Source organism: Trachurus japonicus, chromosome 24 (genome assembly GCF_045865225.1).
Source record: "Trachurus japonicus isolate A0001 chromosome 24, Traja_1.0".
Lineage (NCBI taxonomy): Eukaryota > Metazoa > Chordata > Actinopteri > Carangiformes > Carangidae > Trachurus > Trachurus japonicus.
Window position 1 is genome coordinate 9971335 of NC_140930.1, and position 13315 is coordinate 9984649.

The 13315-nt window shown below is 39.2% G+C and overlaps 1 protein-coding gene across 2 annotated transcripts in view; it reads right to left on the reverse strand.

Annotated features, from left to right (window-relative positions):
• Nucleotides 1–942: 942 nt before the first annotated feature.
• nudt14 (nudix (nucleoside diphosphate linked moiety X)-type motif 14) overlaps nucleotides 943–13315 on the reverse strand; it is a 30327-nt gene continuing 17954 nt past the window's right edge. The window contains exons 3-6 of one of the 2 annotated variants that reach the window (XM_085770655.1): nucleotides 11972–12036; nucleotides 10571–10874; nucleotides 7593–7675; nucleotides 943–1474 (exon numbers count right to left, since the gene is read on the reverse strand). In XM_085770655.1, the coding sequence (XP_085626781.1) occupies nucleotides 1413–1474; nucleotides 7593–7675; nucleotides 10571–10874; nucleotides 11972–12036 (514 nt within the window). In that variant the 3' untranslated portion in view covers nucleotides 943–1412. Of the gene's footprint in view, nucleotides 1475–7358; nucleotides 7676–10570; nucleotides 10875–11971; nucleotides 12037–13315 lie in introns of those variants that run through there. The other variant, XM_085770654.1, reaches the window with a different exon arrangement.

Sequence of the window (13315 nt, forward strand, 5' to 3'; positions counted from 1 at the left end):
TAAATGTGAGAACTTTGGCTTTCATTGCTGGAATCAAGATTCCCATCGAGATCGCGCTGCAGCTTATCTCGTACACAGGGAGATTCTTTGCATAAATGTGTCGTCTCATTTCCTGATCCACATCAAGCTCATGGTCTTATCAGGATGCGTTTGTTCAAGAGAGGTGATGTATATCAACGCGCTGCATAAAGGCTGCTGGCAGATTTATGTAAGCAGCAGCAGGGGAAGCGCTGCGGATTGAGTTAATCACAGAAAAAAACTTGCTGATGTCTGTTCTTTCAATTTCCTATGGAAGTAAAGGAAACTGTGATTTCAAGCTCCACCAGTTAGCATTCACAAACAGCACAAACATTTGCCAAATTATTGTCTATACTCTATTATAGTTGTGAGCACCTAAATGGACATTTTTTGTGCTTATTAAAGTACGTTGTTTGTCGTAACTCTCCTATGAGGACACATATCTTATTCAGGTATCTGCTTACACAACAGGACATATCTTTCTATTGTTAAATTTGGACAAAGGTGTTAATGACACTCAATTTACAACACTTTTGATATGGTTTGCAATCACAAAAGGTTGAATTTAGAAAATAAAATAAGTACATCCTATTGCTCTTTTATATAGAGATCATATATTGTCCGTAATGTGTACATGGATCCCTTATAAGGTCAAGCCTGCAATTAAAAACATAGGTTAGTGAGTAATTTAGCGACATGACAGTATAGGGGCAGTATATAAATACATAAAATATCACAGGTTAGGTTTCAAACACAACACAGTGACACCTATGAAACTGTATAGCGGCCTGTGATGTGACAAAAATGAAAATGTGAATAAGACAACAACAAAAAAGTAGGACAGTTTTTCTATAAAGATATATAAAAAAAGAAAATACATTAGTAATACAAACAGCAACTTTAAGACATAAAAGAAAAAGTAGATATTTTGGCATCAAACCCATTTTATTTCAACTTAATGCAGTTTAATCCAATACAGTTAGTGCACATGCAAAGTACCATATTTAAATATATACTGTATGTATGTACCAAGTCTCATGTTTTAAAAGTTAGATATTTCAACAGTTAGGTAATAAATTAACAAAACCCAAACATTACTGAAAACACTGCCCACAATTATACACTTTTAATAAAGCTTAAAATACATGATAAATTCATAAAACTGCAATGATCCTGTACTTCTTTTTTCCCCCAGAAAATGTTTTTTGAAAAACACAAATTCAGTGTTAAGACACCAGAAATGAAAATAAAAGTCACAATTGGACAAATTTCTTCACATCTTTACTGTGAGAAAAATTCATAATAATAATTCTTTCACTTAAAGGTATTATGTGTAGGATTTTCAATAAATATTACACTACCTAATGGATTAATTATGTTGGTGCGCTTTATAGTCAGTCTAAGCTGCTTCGTAGTAGCAAATCTGATTGTTGCTTCTGGATATTCAGCTGCCGTTCTGCAAATAAAACACGCAAAAGTCAGCGGACTCCATCCAAAAGAATAAAAAATAAAATCAAAAGTGCTTTTCCTATAGGATTCATGAGCAAATCAAGAATCTGTAAATGTTCAATGAAACAAGGGAATACTGAGAAGATCGTATCTGCTCTAAATTAGAGAATACTACACATAGCACCTTTAAAAAAAACCCAACGTTTTCATGATAAACTGCAGCTCAGCTTATGATCACTGATAATACAGTATGAAATTGTCAAACAGTACACAAACATTAACAAAACAAAACAAAAAAGTAAAAACAAAGAAACAATCACAGTTGAAGAAGCAACTACAGCAATAGCCATGGGGGGGACATCTATAAAAAAATCTGGTACTGATGGATTAAGTTTTCTGTCACGAAGAACCACCGCGTGTTGACATGTCCGACCGACGTGTGGCTGAGAATTTGATATGTCAACGCCTTAGAAGCAAGCGAATGCACACTAAGTATCATATCGTCATGTGCCTGAGTGATGGAGGTAGAAATGTCCCGCGCTGGGCTGTAATGGTTAAAAATCCAGAACAGGCAGGAATGAATTATACAACCATGTATTTACCTCACGTGTTAGTCTCGCTGTGTACTGAACAGAAGTAGCATATGGCTTACCGGTGGCTCAGTCTGCAACTTCACTCTGTCAAAAGTGCATTTAGTTTTGTCGCAGAGGGAAAGTCCCGCGTGTGATTGAGGTAAACTTAAAGAGAGGAGTTCAATACTTTTAGGAAAATGTGCTTATTTCATTTTCTTGTTGGTTGTTGGGAGTTAAATGAGAGAGTTGCTGTCTGTACAATAAATATGACTCTACAGCCAGGAAATGGCTAAATTATCTTAGCCTTTAGACTGGAAACAGGAGGAAACAGCTAGCTGCGGCTAACAGCTAACACCTACAGGCCAAAAACTACCAAACACACTATATCATGTTTTTTTTTAAATTCGTACAAAAACTAAAGTGTAAAAACAACTTTTTGCCACTTTATGGGCAATTATAAAAAGTTTTTTTTTTTTTTTTTTTGGCATTTTGCCTTTATTTGACAGTTCACAGTGCAGAAACAGAGAAGGGTGAAATAGAGTCGCCTGGCTAGGAATCTATTTATCGTACAAACATGAGAATGGAATCAATCTCATCATCTCACTTTCGCAAAAAACAACAACAGAATAACTGCATTTCTTAAAAAGACAAACTTTTCCTTTAAGTTCTCAACGAACACTGCCGATCGCCCAGATTACTGACTTTTAACGCCGCTCCCATTAGACTCAATTCCAACACTATGAGAGTGTGAAGTTTGGCTTTAAACTCAAATGTTACTATTTCATGCAGAAAGACAGACAGAAATGTTAAATTGAATAAGATACCGATGTAGCCAGCCACTTTTAAACAGCTTATAAAACTAATAAAAAAATGCTTGAGTACAAAATAGACTGCAGGTCTGATAAAGTAGATCAACTTGTGAATCTTCAACAAAAATAAAACTACAGGCCTGACATGAACTTCAGTTTGACCCTATTTTTAAGAACTTCTCTACAGACCCTGGCTGAACCAGCTGAACCTGAAGTGCTGCCACATGACTCCTGTTTCTTTTTTGGCAACTGAATCCAGCTTCAGTCACAACATTACAGACGTCTCTCGGTCTGTCAATCACATGTGCTACTCTGCGTTTTGTGTAATGTTTATATAATGCACGCGACTTCCAGATAAGAGTTTGGAGGGAAGCAGCGGACAAACTCACACAAGCCGACGTAGAAGACGACACGGTGTTGACATCAACGGCTCAACGTTTGATCCAAAAGAGAAGTCACATGGCAGCGCTCCACATCTGACAGGCACATAAAGTTACAGACTGGCCTTGAAAGTTTCAAATGGCTTTTTTTTTTGTTTGTTTGTTTGTCACATTTTAGGTCGAGCCGAATCAGACGCACATGGCCTCATTTCAGCAGAAGATAAAGTACCTGGGGTTGTTTTTATTCGTTTCTGTCAACGTTTGCGATGGTCATGGCTAACCCCTGTGAAATCAGATCAGACGTGGGCGATGAATAATCTTCTCAAGAGTCATTTCGAGACAAAAAAAAAAAGAAAAAGCCTCCACAACAGGTTCATCTCGTACCAGACAAGAACTAGACGATGGAAAACTGTGAGCACCATTGGAAATCTGTCAGTGAGGTTCTTCATTGAACTACTGAGATCCACGTGGACCTCGTTCACCTGAAGACTAAAGAAAATATCATCATCACATGGAAGAAGGGGGGGTGAAATAAGGAGAATAAGGAGGCCGGATGAGGATAAGGTGCCAAATAAATGACTTTCTGAAAGGTACAAACAAACATTATAAAGATATTATAGTGGCTGGTTATCATGACGCAGTGTGTGTTTTTTCTTTAAAAAAAAAAGCCCTGTTAGTTTAACTCCCAGTGGTCGTTTCATGATTTTCCAAAGGTGCTTTCCACATTTTTCCAAAGTGCCCTGATGTCGACACCAGCAACACAAGGACAACGTGACAATGAAGTGTTGGACATCGATTATTACTCAGGTCTGGACACCTCGTTACTCCTGAGAGAATACGAATCCGTTTAGCGTCAACAGACATGAACATAAAGTAATTAATAAAAAAATAATTCAAGCAGTTCCAGCAAACGAGACAATCCTACATCAAGAGATGATCTTCAGCGATTGGGCGTTAGGGGGGTTGGATCAATATGGCTTCAGGGTCTTGTGCATATTTTTGCCTACACAGTTTGGGGGCAGAAATGACTCGTCAGATATTTGACTCAGTGTGTGAAACCAAACACATTTAGTTTGATTCATTAAAAATGTAATTTGTTTTGTGCAGATGAGGGCGATGCGTTCAGAGACAACCGCACTGAGATGCCTGAAGATGAAGCTCGGTCGACTCAGTCGAGACGAGGACGACACCGAACGATGACAGAAAACCACCACGGAAAAGAAAAGAAAAAGTCAAAAAACACAATGTTTAATGAGTAAATGAGGACAAATTGATTGTCAGCTGTTGTCAGGCTCAAAAAACAAACAGAGAAGAACAAATGAATACTGAACTCATCCTTAGCTTAACCATGATTAGCTTTCACACCAGAGAAGAAAGTCTGTGTGAAGGAAAATGAATTGACGATAAATATCAACACTGGGAATAGAATTAGTTTTTGTTTCATAAGACTTCAGAAGTGTTTATTTTTAACACCTTTTAATATTTTTAAGGTGTTATTAGCATTGCACTTAAAATTCTTGTAAATAATAACCAGCTATCATTAACATACAGCATTCTTTTTCATCTATCTATTCTAGATCAGCAAAACCATCAAGTTATTCAACAACTCTGCTGGTGCACCAAGAAGAGCTGAACTCTCTGATTTCAGTTTTTGTGCAGTTTTCTCATTATCCAACTGGAGTTATGAGCAAATAATGAGATTTTTTTTTTAAGTGAGCAGTAATTTTCTAAAAAGACAAGGCTTTGCTTCAGTACTTGCATATTTCTAGCCAAAGGGGGGAAAAAAGGAAGGAGGAGAGGATTTTCGTCTAGTCACATTAAATAATAAATGAAGTACCAGCCCTTTTTTGAATGAAGAAAAAATACTAACATGTCCTATAAGAAGAGTAAGAACTGTTGCCTATTTAGCTGTAAGTGATTTGTTGAAATATAATATTATAATAACATGCTGGTCATCATCACATTCAGAGATTTTTTTTTCTTTTTTCCCCTGAATATGACCAAAGGTTTGATGATTTTTGGACCTGAGATTTTGGCAAACTGCTGTTGAGATTAACTTTGTGTATTACACTGGACCCTCCCGAATGAATTATGATTAAAGGCAATCTGTTAGATGGTTGAACTCCTTCCAAACAAGCTCCTGAACCGGCATTGTGTTCAAAATGTAACCTTAACATGCCAAGGGATAAAATTAACTCCCTAGAAATGACAACATGATAAAAAACAAAAAAAAACAGAGAGAGGATTTAACCTTTGAAGACTTGCTGTATTTTCCAGTTGAAAGTGTGAAAGAAAAATGCAATAGAGGGTAAAAAGAAATTCCTCTTCATAAAAAAACGTTTATCTATGTCAAAGGGAATTCAGGTCGTTCACTGACATTTCAGAGACAAAACATCCGACAGACTGTAACCCACTGCAGCTCTTTGAATCCCTAAACTAAAACTAAACGTGAGGACGCCATGTGGAGCGCATCCCAGCGTGTTATGTCGTCTACTAACCTAAGTACAGTATGTTTCAAATCAGGATTGTGCTTGAGTACAATGACACACTGAAAACAGAAATTAGGCCCTCGGTGCAGAGGTAGGTGTATGCTTTCTTTCTTTCTTTTCTTTTTTTTTTGTTTTTTTTTTCCTTTTTCATTTCTGTGCGGTGAATTAATAAGTCTGCTAAATACAGTATGTCGACTGGTTTGACTTTGATGAAGGATTTCCAACAGAGTGAAGAGTTGAGTTCAGTGACACTGAGTGATTGTTTAGCCCGGGGTACATGTGATAAGTATTGCTTAAAGGCTGTGGATCAGAGATAATTAATTGAGGCATGCCTGAACAAGTGGTGGTTAAAACACCGAACACCTCCGTCGTTACAAGGCCCCGCAATTGACTAGCATAGTTTTTGCATTACTGGATCATGGCTTAAAGGAATACTCCACTGATTTTTGATTTTTTAGCCTCACCTCTGTGTCCCAATCCTATTTCTAATTCGCACCCCTTCACCTCCCTATACACATACCACCAAGGGGCCAGGGTGTAGAAATATTCCCCTATGAAAATGAGACACCACTAGTTTACTACAATTCATCATCATCTGCACCATAATAAACCGATATCAGTTTAATTTCAGGACTATCTGTGCAAATCAGCAACAACGATGCAACAAACAGCCTATCTTTAAGAAAGATTTTCTGTAGTGGACGTCATAATTTGAAAATCCTTACTTATTTCCTACATTTATGTGTCTCTTTGGTTGCGTACGCAGCCATCTTGCTGGTGTATTCTGGGAAATTTGTCACACACCTCTGTTTGTAGTCTGAAAAAAATCAGCTTAGCCCGACCCCTTCATTTAAAAAGAAGTGGGATACCTGTACCCCTGATGTGGAAACACTAACTAAGGGGTCGGGCTAAGGAGCAGAAATAGGACTGGGACGTTTGCAAAAAGCAGCCACTGTTCATCAGATCCAACAATCGTCTTGTCGGGCAAATTGCTTTTGTTGCATGTTGACTTGTTAGCAAACCGGAGCTAACCAGGAGCATAAAGCTCATTAGCGTCGCGGCTTAATGCCGAGTTCACGTCACATGGGGTGAATGGTGGAGAAAGGAAACGTTAACATATCTTAGGGACTAATGTTCATAATTATGATGTGACATGAACGCAGCATGAAACACAGTTTGCATTGAACAGTGGGGTTTTGCAAGAGTGGTTAAATTAAGCCTGAGGAATCATAAAGGGTTTTTTTTTTTTCCCCCTGCAGGCTCTAATGTATCTTGAAGGTGACATTCAGCATCTGCAATAAAAAAAAACCAGTGGAGCATTCCTTTAAATCAAGGGCAGGCAAATGAAATCAGTGATATCCAGCCATTTGTAACGGATGGCACAGTAAATGAAACAAAGTGCCAGTGGCAACCAGCTATGGCAAGATTGTTTTTTTTTTGTTATTTTTAGGAAAAAGATTAAGACCACATAAAATTAAAAAAAAAAAAAAAAAAGGTAAACAGGACAAAACTTAAAGATACTTGCTGGCAACAAGACGAGGGGCCCACCCTTCATCATGTACCAGTACGCAAAAAAAATAAAAATAAAAGGCAACACAGGATGAAGAGCCAGAGGGGGCGGGGCGGGGGGAGGAGGGGATGTGCTGGGCCAGTGTTTGATTCAATTTGGAATAAATGGTAGAAAGTGGGTTGGTTAATTTAATACTAGTTACACATTGGTGGAGATCTTGTACTTGGGTGACATGTTATTGTGGAACCAGATGAAGCTAAAAATGACGCCCATGGTTTTTTGTATGCGCTCGTTGTAGGCGAACGTCATGGCCTCGTGCAGCGGGACTTTGACCACCTCGATAAGCTCCCCCTCCCGCGGCTCACCTCCACCTGCGCTCACGCAGTTGTCGTCGGACACCTCGGCGTAAAACATGGTCTGCTTGGCACCCGTTACACCGACCCCCGACCTGACGAGAGAGGAAAACATGGGAATATTTGTATTTTTTTATTTTTTATGTAGGTTATTTATTTGAAAGGGACAATACACATTAATGAACAATCAGTATGTGAATAGAAATGTAAATGTGTCAGAGTTAGCAAGCCTGCTAATTTACATCTGCAGTCCCTTGGCAGGTAATAGACAGACAGACAGAGGAATAAGAAGTAGAGTTAAAAAGAAAAAAAAAAACACAAACAGTTAAACAGTAATTCACATCATATACACATTCATCATACATAGACATAAAGTGCAGTAATGTCAGCGTGAGTTCTATAAAGTGCTGGGTATAAAGTGTCAGTGTTTTTAAATTGCAAGTGCAAGTTTAAATAGATAAAGTGCATGGATAAATGGATGGATCCAAATGCGATGGCCCTCTCCTGCTGCATAGAGTGAGTTAATTATTAGTGATACATCATAATAACCTTTTTTTTATTATTTACAATTGTCAGTTTCCTTAAAAGGTGACATCTTAGTTCATCATATCATTCCAGCTGTTGATTATTACACACTCTCTGAGCACTTTGTTAGGAACACCTGTACACCTGCTTTTTTCACACAGTTATCTGATCATCCAATCATGTGGCTGAGTGGATAATTACACGCTCTGATGAATGTGGATCTCAACTGAGGTACGCAGATGGTAGATGTAACGACGTTGCGGATGTTTTCATGGCTCGCTCTGAACCCCTTAATACCAATCAATCATGGTTTGAATGACACAGCGGAGCCTGCCTGGGTATTGTTGCTGATCATGTGCGTTCCCTTTTATGGCCAAATTGACATTTTGATGATGTGTGATAATATACGTTGTATCAAATCCAGTAAAACACCTTTGTACAGCTGCAGGCTGCAGAAATGAATTCCTAATGATTTACTTCCAGCAAGAGGAAAGAGATGATGTGACTTGACAGTTCCTACTATTCAAAGAAACTACAGAAATGAGAATAAGAATCTGACAAAGCAGATTTCACTATTTTGCCATTTTAAATGCAACATTTTTGTTTTTATGCTGCTAAAAACACGTTCTTTTAGACTTGTTGCAGGTGTATGAACTGCTGCATGTCTGTTGTCTGCTGTTGCTGTGTTCACTGGCAGGAAAAAAACAGCTCACAGCAAAAGGAGACATCCTTTAGACATTGTCTTTGTCCTACACTGGTAGCTACATTCATGGAAATTGTGGAGTTGCAATGTGACTCACAAAAACGACAACAAACACCTAAATCCACTTTTTTTTCCTTTCTTTTTTTTTAAATCAATGTGAGAAAACTGTCTCACACTGCTGCACTGTTTGATTTATCTACTGTGTTGCTGAGCAGATAAAGAGTCTGGCTGCCAGGCAATCTGTCACTTTCACTTTCACATGTACTTTCATTAAAATGCTGGTAGAGACAGGCTCATATATGAAAGCTGTAATTCTTCTCCTTGACTTATGATATGCAGAAGAACACCAGTATTCGCTGTTAAGAGTCTCTCTGCTATTTAAAACCCAACTGTATCAGTCTGCTGCGGAGGTGTGTGACCTTGCGTTGCCTGCTATTAGCGAGGAGCTTCACCATCCAGTCGGCTCCTGTCAAACACACCCTCATCGGTGCCATGAGGGTTAAGACGATACCCATCTCTTTAATAGCAGCCGCCCACACATAACAATGGCCATAGACGACACCAACACAGCTGGAGGAGGCGAGCGAGTCAAATCAAAAGCGCAGTTATGAAGACCATCAGTCAAAGCTGTCCAGGTGCTGCCGTCTGATGTGGGACTTTCTGTCTCTGTCTGACACATAAAACTGCGTCGTCTCGCTGTAGGTCATTAAAGATACAGTACACTCACAAAAGATGGATAGTTTTCATCTCATAACCGCACCACTTTTACTTTATTGTTTTGGGACTTCCTCCAAAAGACTGTCAGCCACTGACTTCAGGGTGTATCTCATAAGTTTTAAGATCTAAATGCACAGGTCTCTCTGTTTAGATCATGTGCCAGTGAAGGCAGCTTAAATTAACTTTATTATTTATCACAATCTCAGGAACGATCCTGGTTCGCTCATTGGCTACATTGGTAAACCCCCTCAGCTACAGCTCGTCCATACATCTGAACTCCTGTCGAACGTGATAAAAATGTCACTCAAGTTACTTCTTCACACGAGACGCAAGAGTGTGTGATGCGCACAAATCAATGCACACACCCTCTCGCAAGCTAGTGTGGGAGAAAGAAGAAAAGACAGATTTAGCCACATTAGCCATATAAATAATATATCTATTTATTTAACATGAAAGCTGCCGGCTCTACCATAGGGATATCCTATGAGGCTCTGATTAGATCTGATTGTCAGGTGTCAGTGAACACAACACCTGCTGAAAAGAGGCTGGAGATGTCAGACTGGATGATGCTGCAGGAATGGTACAATAACTAAATGACAGCATTTGAGTGTTTGATTGTTTGGACTACAGATGGAAAGTAGCTAGTAAGCTAAATCCGGTACAAAGGCATCTTCTCTCATCTCAAGACTAATGTTTTTTTGTACATTGTCCCTGATACAAATAAACTTATTAAACTAAACTAAACCAAACTGAGACTTTTGATAAATGATTTTAAAATGGGCCTTTTCATTGGATTTCACACCTCTAAGTTCACTTTAAAGAAACAAAGCTGCTAATGTAGGTTATAACTGAGTGAACATGGCATAAAGAAGATAAAAAATGATATACTGCATGGAAAATTATACAAAATAGGACAATAGGAAATTAATTGTTGAGGGAGATGAAATCCGGGCTGTAATTACAGCAGATGTTCAGTAGACAATGGAAAGCACTGGGGATGGACGGGTTCATGAGTAAAAAAGCTCTGTTTCGTTAACCCTCTGACCTGTAGGAAGTAATCCTCTTCAGCTTCGAGGCAGGCACGTCGTAGCCACACTCCTCCAGCACCTCCTGCCGAGCGATCTCCTCCAGGGAGAGGTCGGGTTTGTCCACCAGCCCGGCGCAGAGCTCGTAGGTGATCCCCGCCGAGGCTGGGGGCCACTGAGAGGAGCTCTCCCCCACCTCTCCCCCCGAGGCCGACTGGCCCTCCTGAGACTCGGGGGCTGCGGCTTCGGCGGCGCCCTCCTCGGTTTTCTCGGCTGACTGAGGCGGCTGCGTCTTGGCTTTTTCCCACTCGTTCATGTATACAGCTGGTGACAGAGAGGAGAGACAGGGTTTATTATTACACCTGAGGTTATGCTTATTATTACATCCAAAAGCTTTACAACTTTACATTATGAGGACTTACAGAGGCAGAATATTGATTTTTTTTTTTTTACACATATCTGATAATTTCTCAAGTCATTTTGACAAATAAGTAAAAAAGAAAAAGAAAAGAAAGGAAAAGAGAGTAAAATTGTGACATTAAACTGAGGAAGCCTTTTGGTGAAATGTATCTACAACCAAGATCAGCTTTTCTTGGACAATCGTGACCTGAGTTACTAGACTCTTCACAGATATTTTCATCTTTCAGTGATTCATAAATGGAAACATTATCCACAGATCAATAATGACAAATATCTTGCACAAATATTGCTTCTTCAAAGTTTCCCTCATTCAGCTGTAAATATAATCTGAGAAATGTTCTCCTTTCACTCCTTTCATAGATTTATAGAAAGTTAAAACCAGTGTTAAACCATCCGTTCATTATCAGTATCAGGGAGGTTTCCTGCCTCACCTGAAATAAGCATTTCTCCTAATGTCACATATGTTGTACTTAGCATTTATGCTAATTCATTTCCTGTGGGGAAACCCCACAATATGTTTCTTTGCATTTGTTTTCTGATGTCAGTAACTACTGACAAATATATTGTACACTTGAGTTTAAAAATGAACTCCATTCTTGGCCGTGGACCAGCTGATTTCTTTGAGATAAAGGACATATTTTTTTCTCTCCCTACAGCAATGAGAGAGGAGAGGAAAAAAGAAATATATCAGTGCCCAGACTTCCTTGAATTTAGCACACTGCGGTGTGGAACAGTCCCTGGCGACTTCTAACAAAGGAGGTTAGGCTGCTTTGTAACTGGGCCTCTTGCGGTCTATTTATGAGTGTGCATTGTTACTCAGATCCAGTTGAATAAACAGGGATTGTAATGTGCTGCTTTTTTAGTGAAAAGTGCCCACAGGATATATAACAATCTAGATCTAGATCTGGTGACAAGAAGAAAATTGAATAAACTGTACTGTACAGTTGTGCTAGTGTGTGTGTGTGTGTGTGTGTGTGTGTGTTCGTGTGGTGGAGACCTACCTGGGCGGAACTGCTTGACAAGGACAAAACAGTGTGAGGTGGTGTTGAAGATCAGCACTGATACGCTGAGGGAAAGAGAAAAAAATTAAATAAACATCACACTCCGACAACTCTTTCTTTAAATATACCTCAGACTGAATGAAACATCACTGGGGCGATAATCTCTCCCCTCTATATCTGAGACTTCAGCTTCACACAGACAGTAACCCGTGGCTGGATCACCTTTAAAGAATTCCTTATAATGAATTCATCAGTTATCAGGAAGAAGAGAGTAGGAAGCAGATCCACAGACAGTCTCTTGTTCTGGATCTGGGAAAATAAATCTCTTAAGCTTCACCAAAAGATGATATGAGATTGTAAATGATATGAGGGTGGCATGGTGGTACAGTGGGTAGCACTGTTCTTCCCCCAATGCTCTTCCTATGCCTGCGTGGGGTTTCCTTTGGGTGCTCCAGCTTCCTCACACAGAACAAAGACATGCAGGTACGTAGGTGTGAATATGAGTGTAAATGATTGTTTGTCTCTGTGTTTATCTGTGATAAACTAGGAACCTGCTCAGGATAAACCCCGCCTCTCTCCTGCTGCCCCAAGGTCCTGAAAGATATGTGATGCAGCAACATTTTGGCAAATTGGCCCATTGCCATAATCCCTATAGTTTTAGCAGTAGGTTTGTTACCTTTAATTGTCGGTGCAAGCTATTTTTAGAGCGGCGGAGCAGAGCCACGAGCTGCTCAGAGCTACGCTACGGAGGCTAACGGGATTTCTTGGTTTCCCTCATCAAACTCATCAAATACACAATCCAACAACTCCAAAACGCTCTGGTGGACAAGTTGTGACCTGTACATTGTCACACATTTTGTCATATCTTCACCACGCTATGAGATAATAACAGAACGTTACCAGACAGAGTTGTTTTAGAGGTAAATTCATGCAAAACTGCTGTTGCATGTTTTTTGGCAAGCAGTCTCTGCATTTACCTTGAAAACAACTCTGTCTCATAAACGTATCTTGGTTTAAAATGCAGGTAAAATATATGAAATTAAACTATAAGCAATTGAACAAACACATTTTTTTGGAGCAACAGACTTATTGAATGATCCATAATGCCAACATATACAATGGCCATATTACGCACTATCCTATTTCCCAGCAACCCTCCAGGAAAGCAGCAACTGTATCACATTTGCTTCCTGGATTCTTGTCAGTACATGACACATAACACTTCATTTAAATACATTTTGAACTGTGTGAGTGACTAAGCACTGAAACTAAAATAGAAACTGTAGAACCCCTTTGAAAAATGTGGACTATTTTGAAATAAGAGGATCTCATCACTGCAGACTG